Here is a 25014-nt window from a genome sequence, read left to right as displayed (position 1 = left end):
TTACTTGTAATTCCTAATCATAGATGATTAACCAGCACAGTTAACAACAGACCATGCATTTTTGTTGTTGTGTTGCTGATGCAGCAACTTAAACCATGTGTACCATTGTGTATTATACCTGTGTGTGTGTGCATTCAGAGGCCAATTTTCAAGTAGTGAAAGCTGAACAATCCAGAATAACTCATAGGGCAATCCTACTCTCTGAGCCTGAAATCAGCTAAATACAGCCTCAAATGAAGAGGACTTCAGAAATTTCTCCAGTAATGATAGGAACTGAACTGAGACCTCCAAAAGAGTGAAAAGTGGCAAAACCACTTTACCATCACAAAAGATTGCATTTTTTGTGGCAGTATACAGATTCAATCACACAATGCATTGCATACATTAGTTACTACATACACTACATTAAGATGCAGATTTAATTTACACTGTTTTGTTACTAAAATAATATTGATGGCAATGTAATAACAACATACAACTTAAACACTTTAAACAAACAATATCAACTTGCAAACAAAACAACAACTTCAAAATCAGTAAGATGTTATAAAGCATTCTCACCTCCGTAAATAATGAGGTTTCACCAAACCTATCTTCATAGTTTATGGATATACCATCTATAATCTTTAAAAAAATAAATAATCATTATCTAGTAAGTGTAGATGTTTAATATAGGGCATTTTTTAAGTCACTAAACCCATATAACTGCATATATCTACTTGCAGTAATAATAAATATGTAATAATAATAAACATGATGCATACTGTAAGTGGTTCCAGCAACAAATTGCAGTGAAAATAGAAATCACAGATCACACATTATTCACAGATGATGCATAGTTCCATCTAGGTCCATATGTTAACAGTCAAAAAGTGAGAGAGAGAGAGAGAGAGAGAGAGAGAGAGAGAGAGAGAGAGAAAGTGAGAAATTGCATCACACTACCACTTTATCAGCCCTATTTTCTTCAGAGAAAGAGTCAACACCTAGCAATATCTGGAAATTGCTAAGAGATTTACACATCAAACAAAACAGAATGTAAGGAATAATATTTCCAACTATATGGGAAAAAAAAAAAACTGCAAAGACATGTGTAGTAGCATTGCAAAAGAGAAATCTATGTTTAAAGACAGACTCTGGATGCCAAAAATCATCAAACCTTACCTCTCCTGATTTCTCCTCACCCCTCTTCTTTGTGTATATCTTAAAGAGCAGGCATTTCTGAACCCCTACTGAACTGAAGAACACTATTACTGATAACTAGGGCGCCTCCGTAGCCAGGTGGGAAGGAGCAGCAGTGCGTAGCACACGCTTCTTGATTAGACCAGGGTTCGAGCCCGTCACCACCAAATACGGAGGATGTGGAAAGGTCAAGGGAATGACCACCGCATATTCTCGGAGCAATATGGCCTTAGTTGCTAATGCTCCTAAAAACCAAATAACAATAACAATAACTGATTAACTTCACACATTCGCTGGGACATGCTTCACCGCACCACGAGGCTATAGATTATAAGCATGTTTAGCAAAGAATGTTGGGCATTTCCAACATCCCTTAGAACACATTGTCATGCTATACAAGGGGCCTGCATGTCAACCAAATTATATGTTGTTTCCGTATGCACCACCCAAGGATATGCAATCATATTGGTTTAGCAACTTTAGCAATTGTGAAATGTAGATTTTCAACTATGACTAGACAAAAATCAACATTCCACAAAATAACTATTAGAAATATGCACATCTGAAGAAAATAAAAGTAGATTAAAGTACACAACTCTATTATTATTATTATTATCCACAAAACCATCAGCGGAACTAATATAGGCAAATGAAAAAGGCAATAAAAATAATATACACTGTACTTGGACAAAACTGAGGTATTGTTTGATACAGCAGAACCCCAATTTAAGCCTTGGGGACAAGATTTCTGCACAAGATTTCATGGGAAAACCCTTAAGTGGAGCTTGAATAACACTGGAACAGAAAATGACACTCCATGTTAATTATAATATTTGCTTTACTCTAACAAAATACTGAAAAAAAAAAAAAAAAAGTTTACATAAGTCTATAAGATAACAACAAAGCAAAATTAATAAAATAAACAAAAATAATAACAACTCATGTCTTATAATAACATCAATTCATTTAGAACAGTCAAAGCACCAACTGTAAAATAGCGTGGAAAGAAAATGCTTGCATAAATGTTTTAAATAATCCAGGAGAGATATCAGACACACCTGTGAAACCAAGTTTTTAACACCCTTTCCAACTAAATAAATCTAACTTGACTGGCATCAAGTCTGGATAAATGCATCTTCAGACTGCCTCAAAGCCAGCAAATGCCTCTCCAAAATAGAAAATGGAATTTCTTCATCCACTTCTTAATTATCTACATCCTTTTGTTCATTCTCCTTTATTATTCTCTCATCATTAAAGTTCACAAATTCTGTGAATGAATATCTTACAATCTTTATCGTCTTCACCTTTGTTTTCAGTGGTAGTGGTGAATGCTGCTTTCACGAAGCAATTAGCAATTGCTGCAGAACTTACTCCAAGCAAGGACGCTACTATTGTATGTATTTTCTGCAAGATATTCAGTTTCATCTAAACCTCCTTCCTTTGTAGGGCAGCAACTGCCTTCTGAACTAAAGTCTTTTGATATTTTTCCTTCATTGAATGATTCTTGCCCAAGATCAAGGGACTGTAGTCTGCTGGTACAACTTGCAGGTATGAAGATCATTTTAGCATTCCTCAAAAATGCTAGGCCTGGTAAATTGGTAAGCCATTTGCCCAGAAAGAGCAGCTCTTTTCTGTTGGTAAAAATCATCCATGCATTGTGCTGGTAAATAAGTTAGAAAAAGGTTTGATGTTATCCATGCATTTGTGTTACTAGTGTATTTACAAGGAAAAGTAAAGATCTGCATACTTCCTAATTATGCAGATTTTTACTACCCTTGATTTATTTCCACTTTTGCAAGATGTCCCTTTAATAATTAGTCTTATCTGGCACCAAAGATTAGTTGAGTACTGTTTCATATGCATTTAAAATGTTTTTCACTTCATACTTATATAAAAGGTTAAGTGAAGAATTGATTGATCTGCTGATTTACAGACTTTTTCCTACTCTTTTTTTTTAGAACCCAAAACTCTGTTTATAAAATTCTATTGAATATATCAAAGCTCTGTTTAGGCATTTAGGTTTATCTATTTAAGTTTTAGTTCAATTTCAGTGGCTTTTTGTTTACTAACTTTGTGTGTGTTGAATAACATGATTTTATTCAGTAATGAGAGCAAAAGTCCAAGACAGTTAGCTATTTCTGAACACGTCACTTTTGAATTGATTTCTTGGTCATGAATTACATAAGCTGCTACTTAAAATCAGCTTTTCTTTTTGTGCCCACATCAATAGCAGCAGGTGGTAATTCCAACTGGTAGTGCTGGGAGAGCAGCTTTTACCCTGCTTTAGAATACTTCTTTTCCACAATATGTAACATCTGCTACCTCTGACATGTACAAGCATCAAAGGCCACCAAAGCGATACGATGTGATGTATATATATATGCAATCATTCTTAAGAGGTCAGTAAATGAGTGCTGTAAAAGTGAAGGTATGTGAAATTGGCTTGGCAACTGCTTGATATTGGCACACTGACCAAACTCTGCTTATTTACAACACTGCTTGCAAACTGACAAAGTACACTCTTTTAATTCATTTGTTTCTTGTGTTGAGTTTAGTTTCTGTACCTGGAATAAATTTTTAAGGTTTGCACTGATTAACAAGCTCAGCCCAAAAGCAAATGTTTGCTTTTAATTATGAATTTCATAATTAAAATTCCATAAATCAAAAATTCCATGACCTGTCAATTATTTACTTTTCGGTATTAAAGGAGTTTCTCCTCAGCATTTCAAAACTTACAGTACATTGAATGTACTCGCTCAAACATAAGCAGCAGAAAATGTTAAATCAGATAGAGGTCTGCCTAATCATTTAATTTCAAGTTCATCATTGTAGGACAAAAACAAAAAGGTTTTTTATTGCTATTTTAATAAATTATCTTATTCACTATGAATAAAGACTAAAAATAGCACACAAGACTAGAAATGAGCCAATCTTGCTAAGATTCATTCATTCGTCCTTTGAATGAATGTAGACTGTTTGTTATTTGGTTTTTAGGAGCATTAGCAACTAAGGCCATATTGCTCTGGGAATATGCGGTGGTCATTCCCTGACCTTTCCGCATCCTCTGTATTTGGTGGTGACGGGCTCGAACCCCGGTCTAATCAAGAATCGTGTGCTACGCACTGCTGCTCCTTCCCACCTGACTACGGAGGTGCCCAACGAATGTAGAGAAGAGTTCCAAAAAGTTGTGTATGTGCATAACTTTTCTAATAAAATTAAATACACAACAAATTAACCTATCTGTTAATTGTGAAAATCAGTTGAGAGTAGTTAGTTCAAAAATTGTAGTAGACTCGTATACTATGTCAACACAAGATAAACCAATATTTCTTATTAAATAAACTATACTATATTAAAAAAAAAAAACATTTGTTATTTTCTCATGCAACTTTGGAATTATCTCCCCTGGGATGTGGCTATGTAATCTATCAAATGTTAATTCATTCTAATAACAAATGAAACTTAAGCTTGTCATATATAGCAAGCAAGGAAATAACATTCAATGCATCTAACTAATCATCCATCAAACTGCTCACTTCACAACAAGGAAGAAGTTTATTCCAACAATTAATTACTCTTTGGCTGAGGGCAAATTTCTGCATACCTATTCTGAAACTATCCTTTTTCAATTTCAGCATAACATTAATCCCAATCTCATTACATTAGTCCATGTTAACAGAAAATTTCTGCATACCTATACTGAAACTATCTTTTTTCAATTTAAATTTATGTCCCCTGTGCTTGTGTCATCTAAGAAAGATTAGAGTAAAGTAAAGTAAAGTGCAGCCATTATCAACCCACTGCAGGATGGAAGCCTCCTCAACAATTCATGCTGAGGGAAATGGACCATAATCTGCCACGCTGGTCCAGTGTGGGTTGGCAGATCGACCGTATTCAGCAGTCAGGGGCTTGAACCCCGGTCTACTCAAAGAGCGTGTGCTACTGCACTCCCGTTCCTGCCCACTCGGCTACGGAGGCCTCTAAGAAAGATTAAAGATACTTAATTTCCAGGCCCTGCAATTCACATAGGTATTCTTAACAAGAAAACTGTTGGTTAGTTTTAGTTGCTCCAACTAACATTTTTGCTATTCCTTGTACCCTTTCCAACCAGACCTACATCAATTCCTCAAATGAGGTTTTTAAACTCATATGCAATAATCAAAATGAGGTCTAAACCACTACTTTATACAATGAGATAATCACCTTGTCACTGCTGGCCAAGTTCTAGTATATCACTGACAGAACAACATGAGCTGTTCTAATAGCTCATCAAGCACTCCTCAGTACTTCATATCAGACTGTACAATTATACAGGTGTTTACAACTCTCAACTGCTTTGAGTTTGATGATATTATTCTGGCATTAATATCAGTAAATACCTCGTATTTAATGAAGCTAGGCCTGAGCTGCCATTTTTCAACCAAACTAGCTTGTCCAGATCTCCTTGAAGTAGCATACACTGAGTGGGCAGAAATCATGAGATACCTACCTAGTTACAGGTTGGCCCACCTTTCGCCTGGTTAAGGGCAGTCACATGGAAAGGCAACTGAATCCACTAGTTCACGAAAGCATTCCACAGGTGCCATCCATGCTTGCTGCACAGCTGTCCAAAATACCATCAAATTCGTGGGTGGAGAATCCAAAACTCGAAAGGACCTTTCCACAGTGTCCCAAAGATGCTGCACAGTGTTCATGTCAGTGAATGGGGAGGCCATTCTATGGTGGTAAAATCATAAGAATGCTCTTTGAACCATGTTCTAGTCACCACAGCTCTGTGGGGAGGTGCACTGTCATGCTGGAATAGTCCACTGCCCTGTGGGTGCATGTTGACCATGAAGGGATGCAGATGGTTTGCAAGGATGGACACGTAACCTGGACCATTCAGAGATGCATCTGGACGTACCAGAGGTCCCAACATATGCCAGTTGAACACGTCCCAGGCTGTCTACCTGCCTGAACAGTTCCTTATTGACATGATAGGTGCATGGCTTCGTGTGGTTTCTGCCACATACACATCCTTCCATCCGCTCGAAGTAACTGGAAATCATCGGACCAGGAGACCCATCTCCAATCATCCAAGGTCCAGTTCCGATTTCTTTCAGTGCCGATTTCAGTTGAAGTATAGAGTCCTGTGTCGTGGTGTTAGCAATGGGACTCGAATTGAGTGTACCTATATACCTGCCAAGTGGTGGGTTCATTTACTAGTGAGAGGGGTGACAGTGTCGCACTGCCCAGAAACCACATATCCCATGAATTCTGTCCTTTCAGTGTACACTGGTCAATGTCTGTCATAAACCACCTTGCCTAACTTTTTATACTATCAGTAAACCTTGACACTAAACTTGGACTATCTACATTAATATCATTAAAAAATATTAAAACAGTAGGGGAATCCAACACCAAACCCTGCAGTACTGAATTCATAACATTAGTCCATGATGAGCTATAACCACTTAAGTATTGTCTACTATTCAATTAACCAGCCCTTTATCCAACCTATGCGTAATGCCATACTGCTCCAATTTGTACAATAATGAAACTAGTGGAACGGTACTGAATTCTAAATTAAAAAATTTTTTGGCATCCAGTTCCTTTGTAACAACTCATGATGGCTGATCAGATTGGCCAGGCATCTTTAACGAATATAAGCTGAGATACCTTGTGGTTCCATTTCTATCAAGATGATTTTGCATTCCTTCCTTAACTATTGATTCTATTTTTCCTGGCACAGAGTTCAAACACACAGGTCAGTAATTACTCAATTCACCCTCTGAACCATTCCTTTTGCTACTTCTTATAACAGGATAGATTCTATTCCATCAACCTTGGGTGCCTTATTTACTTTTAACTGCAATAATTTCCTTCCAGCTTTAGTTCTGTTATTAACATCTTTTAATGCCCAATCGGTATTAGACAGACTTCTGATCTCCCCCCCCCCCCCCCCACACACACACTCTAAAAATTTCTTCATATATGAAGTAGAGGCCAAATATTTATTCAGTTTGTCAGCAGGATCGTAAATAGTCATACTACTCAAAGATTTCTCATAACAGACTAAATGATATACAGACTAATTTATTTTATGTATAATCATTTTATTCATTTTTTCTTCTCTGTAACTGAACTCAGGAATTCATCTGATATCCATTTTGCTCTAAAGCATGAACAATCCTTTAGCTGCTATCAAATGATTAGTAACATTTATGACTACTTACTTGAACATTCAGATTTCTTAATATCAGTGCATCCCACTGAAAAGTATTTAAAAATTGTAATCAACTTTGTAAAAACAAAATCCTTCCCCCTTTATCTTTTACAGCAGTTAATTATTTGAATAAATCCTTCACCAATATTGTCTGTTTATAGAGCTGATCATTATACTCAACAAATTTACATGGTCAATAACAAATATTTAAAATAACTAAATGCAACAAGGCATAATATGTTAAGAGTAAGAGTTTTATATCTATATAATATCGGTGTGGATACACCATAGATAACTCTTAAGAAAAAACTACAATAGTAGTGTGGGAGGCATCATTTCCTCTGTATCTCATATTGTGCTCATCCTTCACAACAAGTTGCCATGAGATACAGAGGAAATTATGCCACCCACACTACTATCGTAGTTTTTTCTTAAGAGTTATCTATGGTGTATCCACACCGATATTATATAGATATAAAACTCTTACTCTTAACATATTATGCCTTGTTGCATTTAGTTATTTTAAATATTACTATATAAACCTTTTGGCATCTCTCATATTGTGTGATTATCTTTACAACTGGGTCATTACGTCTGCAATACCAGGGTACCTGCCCACCCACCAATGATAGGCCAATAGCTTTGAAACGGTGCCGTCTGGGTGGTGGTGCCCACCGAGAATAAATAACAATAGTCTTCTCTATTAGTGAAGCATTACTTATTCAAAGCAGTGCAATACCATGGCAACTCGTTGTGAAGGATGAGCACAATATGAGATACAGAGCAAATGATGCATCCCACACTAGTATCGTAGTTTTTTTCTTAAGAGTTATCAATGGTGTATCCACACTGATATTATATAGATATGGTCAATAACATAATCCTACTCTTGTTTTTGTTTTACCAATGCTTATGTCACAAAAGACTGACTCAACATAACTCTGGCAACCCATATTTACTGGATGGACTGTTTAAGAATATACAGTACAATTGCACTGACCCAAACCAATGCTAATCTGAACCGGATTCTGATTGAAATTTTTAATTTAATTACTGGGATAAAAAATAAAATGCTTTCATACTAAATACAAAACATGTAAATTTTCTCAAAATACTACGAATCGATGGTTATTTATACCACTGTTGCAGCAGTTAATGAACGCTTGGAGTTAGCTATAATTGTGAATCAAGCATTCAACTACATAGTTTTTTTCATGCTTTCAGCCAAAGAAAGTTGCAACACTGCTGTTCAGGAAACCTCTCTGCATAAGAGAAGATTAACTTTCACAGTTTAGATGTTCTAAATAATCAGCAACATAAAAAGACTGCCCAAATTTTTCATCCAGAGTGTTTTTATACTGCCACTTACATAGCTGATCATTATACTCATGCTTTCAGCTAAAGAAAGTTGCAACACTGCTGTTCAGGAAACCTCTCTGCATAAGAGAAGATTAACTTTCACAGTTTAGATGTTCTAAATAATCAGCAATAGAAAAAGACTACCCAAATTTTTCATCCAGTCTTTTTATACTGCCACTTATCAACCACTCTTTGTTCAGCAAATATGGCAGATTAGCAGTAGGATTCGGTTCGGTGCTATCACTTCCGTTTCATTGCAAGTTGCATAACTGAGTAACAGTACATGCATCTGGGCACTACTTTTTCAACCACTTGCATGACTTGCCCATTACAATACAGACAGATGAACCTATCAAAAATATTCGGTGAACTATCATAGCATTGTGCAATACACCCAGCCCATAAAATAATGTAATTTATTTCTATAATCATAATCTGGCTAATGTACAATAGATGAATCTACTTTCAACAACTCAATATGAACATAATTTTCAGGTGAATGCAGGTGAAGATTTCTTGAAATAGCTTTGGGATGTTCATATTTGTTATTTTATTATGCCAAATATAATGAAACCGGCTGTTGACAGATTGAAACAGTTTGGCAGATAACAATGAAATTCAAAAATTGATTCTCTTAGTGCATTCTAGGGCAAATTATATTTATTTCCATTTTATCAGATACCAGTTCAGAAGATAAATGAAGATAATTTTTAGCACAACTAAAATTTTGTATTGTAAATCATATATTGTAAATCTAGTTTCAATCGGACTATAAACAGAAGAAGTGTTTTAAACACATCTGAACTAAATTTCAAGAGGCAGCTATCTTATTTCAAGATGAAATACAGACAGCCCCAGCCAAGCTTACCCCACCTTTAAAAGTACTGAATCCAACTCTAAACAAATGGGTTATAAATATTATAGTAGTTCATTATGGTCACATTATATCCACACATTGACCACTGAACACAAATATTCATTGTACAATTGTAGCCTTTTCTAGCTTTTCTTCTCAATAAAGTTTAACTCAAATGGCCATCTTGTTTCAGAATGGTAGATAAGATTAAGATTCCTCCCCACTAGGGTGTTAAGTACATCTATAGGAATATATGTGTGTGTGTGTGCGCGCGCGCGAGAGAGAGAGAGAGAGAGAGAGAGAGAGAGAGAGAGAGAGAGAGAGAGAGAGAGAGAAATAAATTTAATTTAAATCATCCTCTAAACAAGAATGTTATTAGGGAGATGACACAGATGCATGATGCACCACAGGCAATCTCATAAGACCAGTGTCCAGAAAAATAGACTAGAAAATTCCACTGACAGTTTTCAAATGTTTTCTTGGAAGAAATTAGCATTAGTAGAGGCATATGATGCAAGAAAGCAAGCTTATGCAACATCAACCAAAAAAAAAAAAAACCCTCCCATTTCACCCCTCCATTCGTTCCAAATGCCTGTCCAGCTTAGCCTGAAATTTATTTAGGCTATCAATATCTACAACAAAAGATGGATGTCTGTTCCACCAATCAACCCCTGCTGGCTAAAGGCAAACTTCCGCACATTCATTCTAAAACTGTCTTTCCTCAATTTGAATCTATGCCCTCTCAGGTTCTTAATCCGAGCAAGAGGAAGTATCTCATCAGCATTCAGCTTGCTCGACCCATTCAAGGCCTTATACACCTCAATCAGATCACCTCGCAAGTGCTTACTCTCCAGGTACTACAATTTGCAGAACTTAAGCTTTTCTTGGTAAGAGCATCCCTTTGCTCACCTCGCCAATCTTGTTGCCCTTCTTTGTACTCATTCTAGCAACTCTACATCCTTTCTGAAATGAGGCTTCCAGACCTGTACACAATACTCTAGGTGTGGCCTGACCATTGCCTTCTACATCGGGATAATCACCTCTCTGTCCCTGCTAGCAAAATTCCCATATATCATTGACAAGACTCCATGACCTGCCCTGGCAGTCCATCTGCACTGCTCAGCAAACTTCATATTTGACTGCATAATTACACCCAGGTCTTTTTTGCTTTCCACTTCCCTGAATGTAGTACCACCTAGTTGGTACATTTCTTTTGGGTTATTAATACCCATATGCAGTACTGTGTATTTGTCAATGTTAAACTTCAGTTGCCACTTCTCAGCTGATTTGCCCAACTTGTCTAGATCCAGTTAAAGTAGCATACTGTCTTTACTGTCATTAACAATCCTGCAAACCTTTGTATCATCTGTAAACTTGGATATTAATCCTGATATACCTTCATCAATATCACTGATGAATAGACCAACAAACAATGGGCCAGCACCTAACCCAGAGGAACTCCACTAATAACATTTGTCCATGAAGAGTAGCATCCACTGATTACCACTCTCTGTCGTCTCCCACTCAACCATCCCTTTATCCATTGTAGCAACTTACCCTTAATGCCATACCTCTCCAATCTGTAAAGCAATCTTCCATGTGCAATAGTATCAAAAGCTTTCCTGAAATCCAAGTATATATCAAAATTATTTTTGACATTCAATTCCTTTGTTACTACATCATAGTGTCCAATCAAATTGTTCAGACAAGACTTTCCTTTAACAAACCCATGCTGTGTCTTAACTATTACTGCAGTCTTGTCTAGATTATTCTGCAATGCTTCTTTAACCAGTGACTCCATTATTTTCCCTTGAACACAAGTTAAACTGACATGTCTATAGTTACTTGTGTCACCTTTTAAAACCCCCTTTGTGAATTGGTAATACATTTGAACACTTCCAGTCCATGGGGACGACATTTATTCTCTGCCACGAGCCTCATGTAATGAGGCTCGTGGCAGAGAATAAATCTGACATCCATTTAGGCCTGAACCCTGAACAGTATTTCTTAGCTGGAATGAAAAGCCAATTAGCCTCCAAGATTAAGTCCCTGAAGGCTTCCCATTTACAATTCAATGTTGGTAACATCATCAGTTGATCCCATTGCACAGAATTTAAAAACTGTCTGAGACCCCTGTAGTCACCTTTACGAAAGCAAAAGTCCTTCCCTTTAGCCTTGATGGTAGTTACATCTTTAAATAATTCCCATATCAGTACATTGTGATCACTGTTAACCCAGTGCTTCCTTTATCTGAAAATTCTTAATGCATGAATAATCACTGCTGATAATCAGATCAAGAGTATTACTCCCTCTGGTTGCCTGTTGAACATGCTGCAGTAGAAAATAGTCATCTAATAAATCAAAAAAGTCTTGCTAGTATGTGAGTGACCACCCCACAAGTTCCAGTCAATATCTGGAAAGTTAAAACCTCCCATTATAAGACATTCTGATTTACAGGCCCACTCTATTTCTCTGCAATTGCTCGTTATACTCATCAGATTCATTAGGCCTATAACACACACCTACTCTTATTTTTCCTTTCCCAGTGCTTCTGTCACACCAAACAGACTCAACATTGCATTGTTCACCAACATCAATTGGATGCACTTTCTTACATTTTATGTGTTTCTTAACTAACAGCATAACTATTCCTACCTTCGTGTCCTGTCTATCCTTTCTGTACCCATTATATACTCCCCAAATTCCAATTCTGCACTGCTTATATCTGTGTGACACATCTCTAATATCCCAACAATATCTGCCTTTGATGTCTTGCCTCGCAATTCAAAATCATCAAATTGGTGTACATGCAAGTATACATGCACCTGTTTCTACTCTTAGTTACCCTAACACAGCCTATGTATTTATTTTTCTCCCAGTAGTCCCGAAAATCTCCATTGCCTTACTTTCCATGCTGCTGCTCATTCTAATAGAAGCAGTGCAAGAATCACTTTTGCCTCTGCCTGTGGCCACTGTTAATCTTTTAGTCTGTGTATCCCCCCAAGCTAGCAGTTTTCCAACACACCTAACCCTGCTTCGATAGCATCATCAAATATTCGTGCACCCTTTCTATTTAAGTGTACCCCATCCCTGTAGAAGCAGTCTCTCCTGTCAACAAGCACAGACCAGGCTAAAAAAAATTCTACCCCTTAAGCCTTGCACAATCTCTCCAGGGCCTAATTGATTGACAAGGCATTATGAACTATAACAGCTACCAATCAGTAGTTGTAGAGTAGAAGACAAACATTTTGGATGCCCATGCATTGTGCTAGGATTGAGTTAAGACATTAAGCAGCAGCTTGATCAGCTTAATATCTATTTTTGTAAGTTTTTAATGTGTAGAAATTAGTAGCATTATTGTCTGTAATATTTTGTAAATTTAATTTCCTACCTTTGTATCAATTTTCTTTTTTTGCTATTTTGTAATTTTAAATTCTTAACTTTCAACACCAGCATAGTTTTTGTTGTTTTCTGTACAGTTAATTTATTTTTTATTTTTTTATTACTACTCCAAAACAGCCTACCCTTACAGAGGAGGAATATATCCCAGGAGCTCACATCTGGTGAGTATGGGCTTGGCACTCCCAGGGTCCAGAGCTGGATATCATCATTCTTCTCTTTCTTGGTGATTTCCTTCTACTTATGACACTCTCTCTCTCTCTCTCTCTCTCTCTCTCTCTCGGATAATTCAGAATTTTTTTTTTTTTTTTTTTTTTTGGCTGGTGCAGCATAAGCCTCAGGCTTCCTTGCACCATATGGCTAATAATAATATAGCAGGAGCCTTACACAGGAGGAATAATTCCACAATATTCTGCAAGTTAAATTCTTACCTTAATAATGATTGCTATAAAAACCGCTTTGAATACTTTGTTCTGAGGATATCATGATTTGAATGGAATGGTCGTGGACAATTTCCATGTGCATCACAAGCATACATACATACATATATATATATGAGAATACAGCCTATGAAAGGTCTATCGGGTAGACAGTCCTAGTTCAACAGATGATTGTTTTGTGTGGCAAATGTAAGTAGTGTACCAATCTAAAACTTGGTGCACTGCTAGAGGAACCCGAATCACTAAAAAAAAAGCAACTGGATAGCTAGAGACAAATATAACTCAAGACATATCAGAAATTCAAATATCCAGTATTTAGTTACTGGATATTTGAATATTCATAAAGGAAAATCTTCAAGGAAGAATGGTGTGTAGACTGCTCTGGGTGAAAAGGACGTGTAGAATTCTCTGGTTCAAACGGACATAAGGAGAATTCTCTGGTTCAAAATGTCATACAGTAAACTCTGTAAAATTTGGCAATTTACAATCCAGATTTCTTTAAAATCAGGCACATTTTACAAAAATAAAAATAATAATAATAAAATAAAATAAATTAAATTTACAATTTAGGAATACAGAAAAAGCAATTAGAGACATCAATAATTGCATTTGTCTTCAAGAATCCATACATAAAATAATCATAATTCTTTCTTTATAAGTGCTTGCAGACTCTTGTCCTTTAATCTATTTCTGCAGCAAGCAGGATTTAAAATGCATACATAATGTCTTAATTCTCACAGAAGAATAAAATTGCCATTACAATGAATTGTCCCTGTATTGCTCTACTTTCAAAAAGATAGCTCTCCAAATGGTTAATTTGTCATTTGTTTAAAATGATGACACTGTCAGCTATGATAGCCTGTTTCAGGACTAAATGGTCTCTCATCAGATAGGTCTGAATGTGGCCATTAGCAACCACATGCAAACAAAACAGTCACAAAGAAACTGTTCGATGTGAGCTACAATGAAGTACAGTCTGTCCCCGACATACGTAAGAGATGCATTCCAGGACTTCTTGCATAAGTCGAGTTTTATGAAACTCGGGAATGACTAATAAAATATTGCTACTATATGCCTGATATGCAAAAATTACAAAAATCACATAATATCCTCAGAAGAATGAAGAAAAATAATTATATACAATAACAATTAAAAACTTTATCTGGGGACAGCAGTGAAGTAGTACCACTTTCACTTATTCTTTTAAGCGACATCATGATAATGGTCAAAATGAAATTTTCTGTAAAAAACTTCACAGGGTTAAGTTACAAGAGATGCTGTCACACCTTACATCATGCAAATGAAGCATGCACTACATGATGATAGTTTGATGCAAAGTCATTGAAAATGATTGGATAGCATGAATTTCAACAACACCACAATAACCCGATGTGTAACAAATATTACATACAAAAGCTACCACTTCGCTCTCAAACAAAACTGAACTGACTCTACAATCCAGAAAGAAAGGATGTAGAGACGAAGGGTGTAAATCTCTAGGGTGTAATTCTCCAAAGAAATAGCCGATGGGACACAGTCCACATGGCTTGAGTGTTGTGGGGATTGCTCTGAAGTGCTTCAATGTAGTTCACCTGTCTAAAACACACGTTCTCGAATATTTCTTCAGAATTTTTAAAGCAGAAAATGAAATGTTAACTAGTTATTTACCTAGATTCTAGTTACGCCGCAGGTTATTATCTACCATTGTTTGTATGGGAACAAAAATAAAAACTTATACTTATTGTTCCTTCATTCACCTTCACTCTCAAAAATTATACAAAAAGTATCTTTACAATTTTAACAAAAAAAATTTACATAAGTCCGAAGTTACATAACTCAAGCTTACATAAGTCGGGGACTGACTGTTTACAAAATCAAATTTTCAAAGTTGTAATACAGCTAAAGATATCTAAGATAATATTATTATTATTTAAAGTAAGCAAGTTTACTTTATAGATTTTGAAGTGCAAAACATGGAAATAGTGCTTAAAAATGGCAGATTGGCTCTTGTTTTTGAAAAAAGTAGTTTTTTTTTTTATATTTATACAAGGTATTTTTATTTATATGGCAAGTAACATGTAGCTACAAACATGCCTTGTGTATATACAAGTAAAAGGCGAGACCTTTACGCCTTTTGCTTGTATTCAGCTTTGGGAGTTCACTATCGGTAAGGGTATCCAATCCACGTGTTGGACAAGATTTTGCAGCTCCGGTGAACGCTAAGTTTTTAATTATATTTAGCCGTTTCATTGATGTAACTGTTATATTAAATTATTTTCTATAAGTAGCTTATAGACCTAGTCAAGCTCCTTGGTTTATTTTGAATTTAGATAGCAATTTTGAAAGTTAATACTTAGTGTCCGTAGATTTACCGTTCGTAACTTGCCGCTATCGTTATACGACACAACGTATATCTGGAACTAGATAGCATAAGGTTTAGTGTAAAACTAGATGGCGAAACAAGTAGCACTGTATTAGCAATCTGTTAGCTTAGTATAGTATTATCAATTAATCAGTAAGATTTACTAATCTTATTAACTTTCATTGTCAATTAAATTGTACTTTAACTAAATACATATAACAACATAGATTTTACAAACGTAACATTGTAAATTAATACTTGACAGAAGACACAAAATAAAATATAACTTGACAGCAGATACAAAAGTCATATAACGTGACTCAGAAATAATACTTGATACTGAAATTATATACAGTAAACCCCCACTATTCGCGGGGATTACGTTCCTGAGAAATGTCGCGAATACCAAAAACGCGAATACTGAGTTATGGCTCCTATAGTAATAAAGGGGTTCCGTTCCAAAGTATGAAATACAGTATATAAGAAAAACTAGTCTAAAATTTTGTCTATGTATGTATTATATGTACCTTCATAATATGACTATGTACATAGACAGTACATAGTGAAATGCAAGCATATGGCATCAAAATGAAAATAAGAAACAATTTAATATTAAATGTAATATTTATTAGAAATTTCAAACCAGCGCCTTTGCTAGCAAAAAAAAAACTTATCCCGCCAGTGCTATCACTAGTTTTGCTAAAGTGTTGATAAAGGAGTTTTGCCTTTTCACGAATGATGAGTGAACTTGTGACGGAATTTTAATTTGAGTTCGGTCTTCTATCCACAGATTTAAAGCTTTTTCCATTTTTCCTAATTTAACATCACGAGTTACAGAGGAAATTTTTGAAGCAATTAGCGCGTTTTCACGGACACTACGGCGGATTTTTTCTTCCGATTTTTTGATTGATCGTACCGTTGACTCATTGATTTTATGTTTTGCCACTGAGGAGACACTTTCACCATTAGAAATTTTGTCTAATTACTCAATTTTATTCACTAATGTCATCACCTTCTTTCATATTTTCACATTTCTCTTTTTATTCGTAGCCATATTTTTGTAGGGGTTAGAAAGAACTTGTCCACAATAAAGCCACTTTCTTCCATTAACACACTCGAAAAAGTCTGTTTTACACTGCAAAATGGTAGATTTATCACTTTTGTAAGCATATCAATTATAAATTGATAAATTTATTCAATTTATAAGCGTATAAATTAAAAACAAACGACGAAACCTTCCATGGCAAGCGCATAACACATACTGAACAAGGATTAGTGAGAAACATCCACGCTCGCGATTTTGTCACCCCTCACCCATTGAATGCTGTTTTGACCGTGAAAGATAATTTTAGCCACGGCCATGTTTTTTTATGGCGGGAAATGTTCATGGCGCTTTAAAATTGACATTTTTTTTTAGGTTTCATTTTATATTAAATCGGCGATCGTGAATACGTGAAACCGCGAATACAGATACCGCGAATAGCGGGGGTTTACTGTATATATAAAAAATAGAAATTTTATTTGAAATTGAATCAAAATCATGACTCACACCAGAGCAGCAAAGGAAAAGGCTCAAGCTAATGGGAGTACTGTGGCTCAGAGATGAACTGAGTGGACGGGTTATCCTCTGAATCACAGCCTTTTGAAATGTACTGCTTCTTTGATTGTTTGTGGACAATCAGGAACGGGACATGATATTGCCAAGAAGAATGTCTTTGTGTATGTGTGATCTAAGGAGTGTGAGGAAATCAGGGGCCAACTTAGCGTTGTTATGGACCTATATGAGAGCTTGAAGGATAGGGTGGATGCCCTCGAAGGATTTAAATTGAAAGGCCCATCAAGCTCTCTGGCGCCCACATCAAGGCCAGAGCTTGCACTTAAACTTCACGCAACACAGCAGTAACCCCCAAGGCAGAATGCGTTGCTCCCAAAGGAACTAGTTCAGTTGTTGTCGGTGACTTTTTTGTCAGGGAAATGGGGAACATATTGTGCAAAAAAGGACAGGTGGAACAGGACCAGGATATGTCTGACAGGGGCAAAGGTTGATGACATTTTAGAGCAGATATCATCTTTTAAGGGCACAAAAGGTGATATGTTGTATTAAGAGTAGGAGACCAGCAGAATTACTTAACAAGTACAGGTCAATGTTAAAAAAAAACAGCCATGAGTTAAGGCTGAATTTGAAAGTTTCTGCAATTCTACCCAGACATGATAGGAAGGAGTATATGATGACAGCCTTGTCAATCAATTTGGCCCTGAAGAGATTGTGCAGGGCTCAAGGGGTTAAATTTTCTCAGCCTGGTCTGTGCTTGTTAACAGGAAAGACTGGTTCTACAGGGCCAGGATACACTTAAACAGAAAGGGTGCAAGAATATTTGCTGATGTTATCGAGGCAGTGTTAGGTGGGTCAGAAAACTGCTAGCTTGGGGGGGGGGTGATACACGGCCTAAAAGATTAACAGTAGCCACTGGCAGAGGCAAAAGTTATTCTTGCACTGCTTCAAATGAAATGAGCAGCAGCCTGGAAAACAAGGTGCAAGGGATTCCAGAGACTGCTGGGAGTCATTGCAGAACAAGTAAATACATGGGCTGTGTTAGGGTAGCTAAGAATAGGAACAGGTGCATGTATACTTGCGTGTACACCAATGCTAGGAATTTGCTAAATAAATTTGATGAATTTGAAGTGTTGGTCAAAACATAAAAGGCAGATATTGTTGGTTGTTGTTATTATTTAGTTTTTAGGAGCATTAGCAACTAAGACCATATTGCTCCGGGGATATGCGGTGGTCATTCCCTGACCTTTGCGCATCCTCTGTATTTGGTGGTCACGGGCTCGAACCCCGGTCTAATCAAGAAGTGTGTGCTACGCACTGCTGCTCCTGCCCACCTGGTTACGGAGGTCCCAGATATTGTTGGGATAACAGAGACGTGGTGTCACAGATATACGGAATGCAGAACTGGAATTTGGGGAGTAGAATGTGTACAGGAAGGATAGACAAGATATGAAGGGAGGAGAGGTAATGCTATTAGTTAAGAAACACATAAAATCATCCAAGAAAGTACAGCCAGTCAACATGGCTGGAAAATGCAGTGTCGATTCAGTTTAGTTTGACATAAGCACTGGGAAAGAAAAATTGATAGTAGAAGTGCGTTATGCGCCTAATGACTCTGATGAGTATAATAAACAACTGTACAGGGAAATAGAGTGGGCCAGTAAATCAGAGTCTTATAATGGGAGATTTTAATTTTCTAGATATTGACTGGAATTTGTAGGTTAGTCACCCACACACTAGCAAGGATTTTGTGGATTTATTGGATGATTGTTTTCTACACCAGCATGTTTGGGAGGGAACTAGAGGGAGTAATAGTCTTGATCTGATTATCAGTAGTGATTCTCCATGCATTAAGATTCTGCAGATAAAGTAACCACTAGGTGGCGGTGATCACAGTGTCTTGAAGTGAGATTTACTCAAAGAAGCAACTACCATCAGGGGTAAAAGGAAGAGTTTTTGCTTTTGTTAAGGCGACTACAGTGGTCTGAGACAGTATGTAAATTCTATACGGTGGGACCAAATGATGATGTTACCAACAGAAATTCAAAATGGAAAGCATTCAAAGAATTAATCTGGGAAGCTACTAGACTTTTCATACCAACTAAGAAATATTGTTCAAGATTTAGGCCTAAATGAATGTCAGATGAACTAATTAGACATGTGGCAGAGAAGAAAAATGCATGGCATACATATAAATTAAGTTGTGACAGAGAAGCCTATGGTAGATATAAGTTGGTTTGTAACCAAGTCACAAAGGGGATTAGGCAGGCTATGAGAAATCTTTGGCAAAGGATGCAAAGAAAAACAGCAAAGAGTTCTTTACTCAGTCGCATTCCTAACCTTAAGTGAGGCTCCCAGTAGGCCGAGGTCCCTGGTGTCCGCCGGATGCGCCCATCCGTTAAAATGGCCCAGGCTCAGGTAGCTAACAAACTCAATGACTATTCTGTATCCACACATGGATTATTCAGGGAGGGGAATGCCAGAGGTGAATTAAACTCTGGCAGTAAGCTACATGATTTTGTAATAACTGAGAGCAAGCAAAGTGAAAGAGAAATTGAAGATAAACACAAGAAAGGCACCTGGAGTGGATGGGATCTATCCAGTTATATTAAAGCAGGTAGCAAAGGAAGTAAACAAACCTTTACCCATAATTATGAGAGCTTCCTTAGGCTCAGGAGAAGTATCCATGGACTGGAGAGCAAATGTGACCCCAATTCACAAAAAAGGATCAAAGGGCGACAATTAATTACAGACCTGTTAGTTTAACTTCTGTTCCAGGGAAATTAATGGAAGCACTGGTTACAGAAGCACTGCAGGATCATCTAGACAAGACTGCAGTAATAGTTAAGACACAGTATGGGTTTGTTAAAGGGAGGTCTTGTCTGACCAATTTGATTCGATGCTATTATGTGGTCACAAAGGAACTGGATGCAAAGAACAATTTTGATATCATATATTTGGATCTTAGAAAGGCTTTTGATACTGTTGCACATGGAAGACTGCTGCACAAATTGGAGCAGTGTGGCATTGGAGGTAAATTGCTGCTATGGATAAAGGGATGGTTGAGTGGGAGAAGACACGAGGTAATCAGCTGACACTGCTCTTCGTGGACTAATGTTATTAGTGGAATTCCCCAGGGTTCACTGTCATTTTCTGTATTTATTAATAATATTGATGATGGTGTATCAGGCTTAATGTCCATGTTTGCAGACAATACAAAGGTTGGCATGGCTGTTAGTGACACTAATGACAGTATGCTACTGCAACAGGATCTAGAAAAGTTGAGCAGATGGGCTGAGAGGTGGCAATTGAAATTTAACACCGACAAATGTAAAGTACTGCATATGGGAAACAGTAACCCCAGAGTAACGTATCAACCATGTGGTACTACACTGACAGTGGTAGACAATGAAAAGGGCTCTGGGGTAATTGTGCAGGCAGATATGAAGTTTTCTGAGCAGTGCAGATGGTCTGCAAGAGTAGCTCATGGTGTCTTGTCAATGATAGACAGGAATTTTTCTAGCAGGGATAAGGAGGTGATTATCCACTTGTATAAGGCAATGGTCAGGCCACACCTAGAGTACTGTATACAGGCTTGGAGGCCTGTATACAGTACTCTAGGCGATTCATTTCAAGAAGGATGTAGAGCTGCTGGAACGAGTACAGAGAAGGGCAACAAGATTAGTGAAGGGAACAAAGAATGCACTCTTACGAAGAAAGGCTTAGGTTTAGGTTTTGCAAATTGCAGTGTCTGGAGACAAGGCACCTGCGAGGTGATCTGATAGAGGTGTATAAAGCCTTGAATGGTTTGAGCATGCTCAATGCTGATAGAATTCATCCTCTTGCTCAGAATAATCACCTGTGAGGTCATAAATTCAAATTGAGGGATGACAGTTTTAAGATAGATGTGCAGAAGTTTGCCTTTAGCCAGAGGATGGTTGATTGCTTGAACAAACTTCCATCTGTTGTTGCAGAAGTTGAGAGCTTAAATAGATTCAAGGCAGAACTAAACAAACATTTGAAGCAAGTGGATGGGTGAAATCAGAAGGTTTTGTTATTTTTTTTTTTTTTTTGGCTGATGCTATATAAGCATACTTTCTTGCAACATGTGCCTTTACTAATGCTAACACAAAGGAAAATTTCAACGAACAACAAATTTTGGGTCATATTTTGTTAAGGGCTTGAAAGCAAGTTTACTTTATAGATTTTGAGGTGCAAAACATGGAAATAGTGCTGAAAATGGCAGCTTGGCTCTTGTTTTCAAAAAAAGTAGTTTTTTTATATTTATACAAGGTAATTTTGATTTATAAGGCAGTAAGATGAAGCTACAAACATACCCTGTGTATACAAGGTGTCTCAAAAATATGGGAAAGTAGTAGCAGAGGCACAAGAAGCAGAAATGACACAAGACAGTAATTAGTAGCAAACATTTATTTGACATAATATTAACAATGGAGTACGAGACAGATGCATTTCATGATGTTACAACAGATGCTCGAAGATTCCACCATGAGACGCGATGCATGCATGACACCGACACAGCATGGTTTGGCGGACAAAGTCGAACACACCTGGAGTTTCTTTGACAGTAGCAGCAGCGTAGACAAGTCTCGCCACGAGATCCATTTCCGTCTCCACAGGCGATTCATACACAATAGATTTGAGAGCCCCCCACAGAAAGAAATCAAGGCTCGATAAATCAGGTGAACGTGGAGGCCAGGCAACGGGTTCACCATGGGCAATCCATCGACGCCCAAAACGCCTGTTCAAATGGTCACGAACACACCTTCCATAATGGGCAGGCACTCCGTCATGTTGAAACCAAATGTTGCATCTCACATTTGCTGGAACATCGTCAAGTAACTCTGGTAGAACTTGTTCAAGAAAGATCCAATATTTAGCGGAGTTCATAACAGGTATGGGCCGACTAAGCAGTCAACAGCCATACCTGCCCACACATTTATTGCGAAGCGATGTTGTACAGCATGGGGGCACACGCCGTGTAGGCCCTCTGTTAATTCATACACTAGGTGCATGTCTGCCAGCACACAGTTCATATATCGATGCATGCTCTTTGTGCGACGACTACTGCTTGAATTAGTAAACCAGAAATTTTCCTCTCGCGAACTGATGAACAGCGCCGTGTACCGACTTACGGTGATGTTCCGGTTATGGGTTTTTTATTTTTTATTGGTTATGGGATATTTGTTGACATTGGACTTGAACTTCTGTATATTGTAATTTTTAGGAAATACGTATGAAGGAAGGTTGTTCCAGAAAACAGCATATGAATGAATAAATGAGGACGATGAAAAGTTTGTTCTGTGGGTTTGAAGTTGGACAGTAAATGGATGTTGGCTGGAGGCAGCACGTGTTCGGACTGTTTTGAAAGAGAGAGTGGGAATTATAGAAGCCAATTCAGAAGAACAATGCCCATGGAAGTATCTGTAGAAGAGGCATGCAGCAGAAACAGTGCATCTATGAGAAAGTGAGTGGAGAGACTGTTAGAGATGAATCATTAATTAACCAAGCTGCCCTCTTCTGAACAGAATCAAGAAGCCTGAGAGAGGTTTTGGGGGCACCACCCCAGATGTGGGAACAATATTCCACGGCAGGGCGGATCTGCGATTTATACAGAGTGAGCAGCTGTTTGGAAGAAAAGTAACGCCGAGAGCGAAAGAGAAAACCAAGTTTTTTAGATGCAGAGGAAGCAATATTTGTAATGTGCTTGTGCCAAGAGAGATTAAAAGTCAGGGTAACCCCCAAAAGAGATATATCATTTTGCCTAGAAATCGGAGTGTCACTAAAGATAAGCATAGGAGCAGAAGAATCCTTTTTGCGAGATATAAGACAAGACTGAGTTTTAGAAGGGTTGAAATCAACTAAGTTTTCTCTGCCCCACTGGAGAATTATCTGAAGATCGGCACTTATGGAATTGGTAGCAGATTTTCGAGAAGATGAAGCTGATTGGGCAGGCCAAGGTTTCTCAAAATGGAAAGTTGAATGCAATGTGCTATCATCGGCAAAACTATGGATAGGATTTCCAGTCAATGGAAGAAGGTCATTGATATACAAGAGGAAAAGAGTGGGGGAAAGAACTGAACCTTGGGGGACACCGGCATTAGTGGAGAAGTTAGAAGACAGAGAGCCATCTACCATCACCCTCAGTGAGCGATCAGAGAGAAAACTGGATAACCAATTACTAAAAACAGTTGGCAAACCATAACATGGGAGCTTGTTTAGAAGACCTTTATGCCAAACACGATCAAAAGCCTTTGAGATGTCAAGAGCAACTACTTGTGTTTCACCGAACCTTTCCATTGAATTAGTCCATAAATGGGTAACATAAGCCAGAATATCACCACTGGATCGACACTGACGGAATCCATACTGGCGATCATTGATCAGACGGAAGGTTTCTAGGTAATTTAAGAGTTGGCGGTTAATTGATTTCTCCATTACTTTAGAAAGAGTAGAAGTAATTGCAATGGGACGATAACTGGATGGGACGGATTTGTCACCCTTTTTAGGAACTGGCTGGATATGAGCAAATTTCCAAGCAGAAGGAAAAACACCTTTGGAATAAGAAAGTGAAAAAAGATGGCAAAGAATAGGAGTAAGTTCAGGAGCACAGGTTTTGAGAACAAGTGGAGAAATACCATCAGGACCTGGAGCTTTTTTAGCATCAAGATTCATCAAAATCCTTCTGATATCCTTTTGACGGAAGACCACAGGAGGCATTGAATGGAGCGTGTTGGGAAAGGTGGGAGGTGTTTTACCAAGATCATTAATACATAAGCTGGAAGAAAAATGGGATGCTGGCAGGTCAGCTTTATCCTTGGCTGAAGTGACAACAGAACCATCTGGTCTGGACAGAGATGGGAGCAGAGATGGGCAAAAGTTGCGGCCAATAGCTTTGGCAAGAGACCAGAATGTACGGTACCATTAGGGCAAGAAGCAAGTTTTCTACTCTTAGCCTGTTCAAACTCTAGTTTAGACTGATTAATAACTGCTTTACAATTGTTGCGAGCTTTGGTGTAGGCAGAAAATGAAACTGAAGAATTAGAAACAGGCCAATTACGATATGCAACATTCTTCTCTTCGACAGCCTTAGCACATTTATTGGAAAACCAAAGTTTAGATAAAGGACGAGATTTTAAAGTGGAGTGTGGGATAAAGGATTCCATTCCTGCTAGAATAATTTCACTGACACGATCTGAGCAAACGTTGACATCAGAAGTTTTGAAACAGTAATCCAACCAAGGAAAAGAAGCCTCGCAGGTCATCCCATTTTGCATTCATGTAATGACAAACAACACGAGGTTGGGAATAGCCATGAGATAAAGGTTCCATTGGAGAAGAGACAATCACCAAGTTGTGATCTGAAGTGCCTAAAGGACCTCTCACTTCGACCGTGTACTTAGAAGGGTTGTTTTGTGAGAAAAAGATCAAGCATATTGGCTGTATGATTAGGATTGTCTGGTATTCTTGTAAGTAAATGAACAATCTGTGCTAGGTCATTAGTAATTGCAAAAGCCTAAGCATCTCGACCTGCTGGGTCGGTGTGACTAGAAAACGGAAGCCAGCTGGAGTTGTGAACATTAAAATCACCAAGGAAAATTACCTCACTGTTAGGAAAGTTGGACTGGAGAAAGTCAAGTT

The 25014-nt window shown here is 37.6% G+C and overlaps 1 protein-coding gene across 1 annotated transcript in view; it reads right to left on the bottom strand.

Moving 5' to 3' along the window:
* Positions 1 to 25014, bottom strand: part of Nup107 (nuclear pore complex protein Nup107) — a 446410-nt gene that overhangs the window by 360427 nt on the left and 60969 nt on the right. The window contains exon 4 of the mRNA XM_090373566.1: positions 562 to 624. Coding sequence (XP_090229692.1) covers positions 562 to 624 — 63 coding nt within the window. The remainder of the gene's footprint in view (positions 1 to 561; positions 625 to 25014) is intronic.

This window comes from Mastigoproctus giganteus, chromosome 5 (genome assembly GCF_048544385.1).
Source record: "Mastigoproctus giganteus isolate SK-2022 chromosome 5, ASM4854438v1, whole genome shotgun sequence".
Taxonomy (NCBI): domain Eukaryota; kingdom Metazoa; phylum Arthropoda; class Arachnida; order Uropygi; family Thelyphonidae; genus Mastigoproctus; species Mastigoproctus giganteus.
This window is presented reverse-complemented; position numbering and strand designations above follow the sequence as displayed.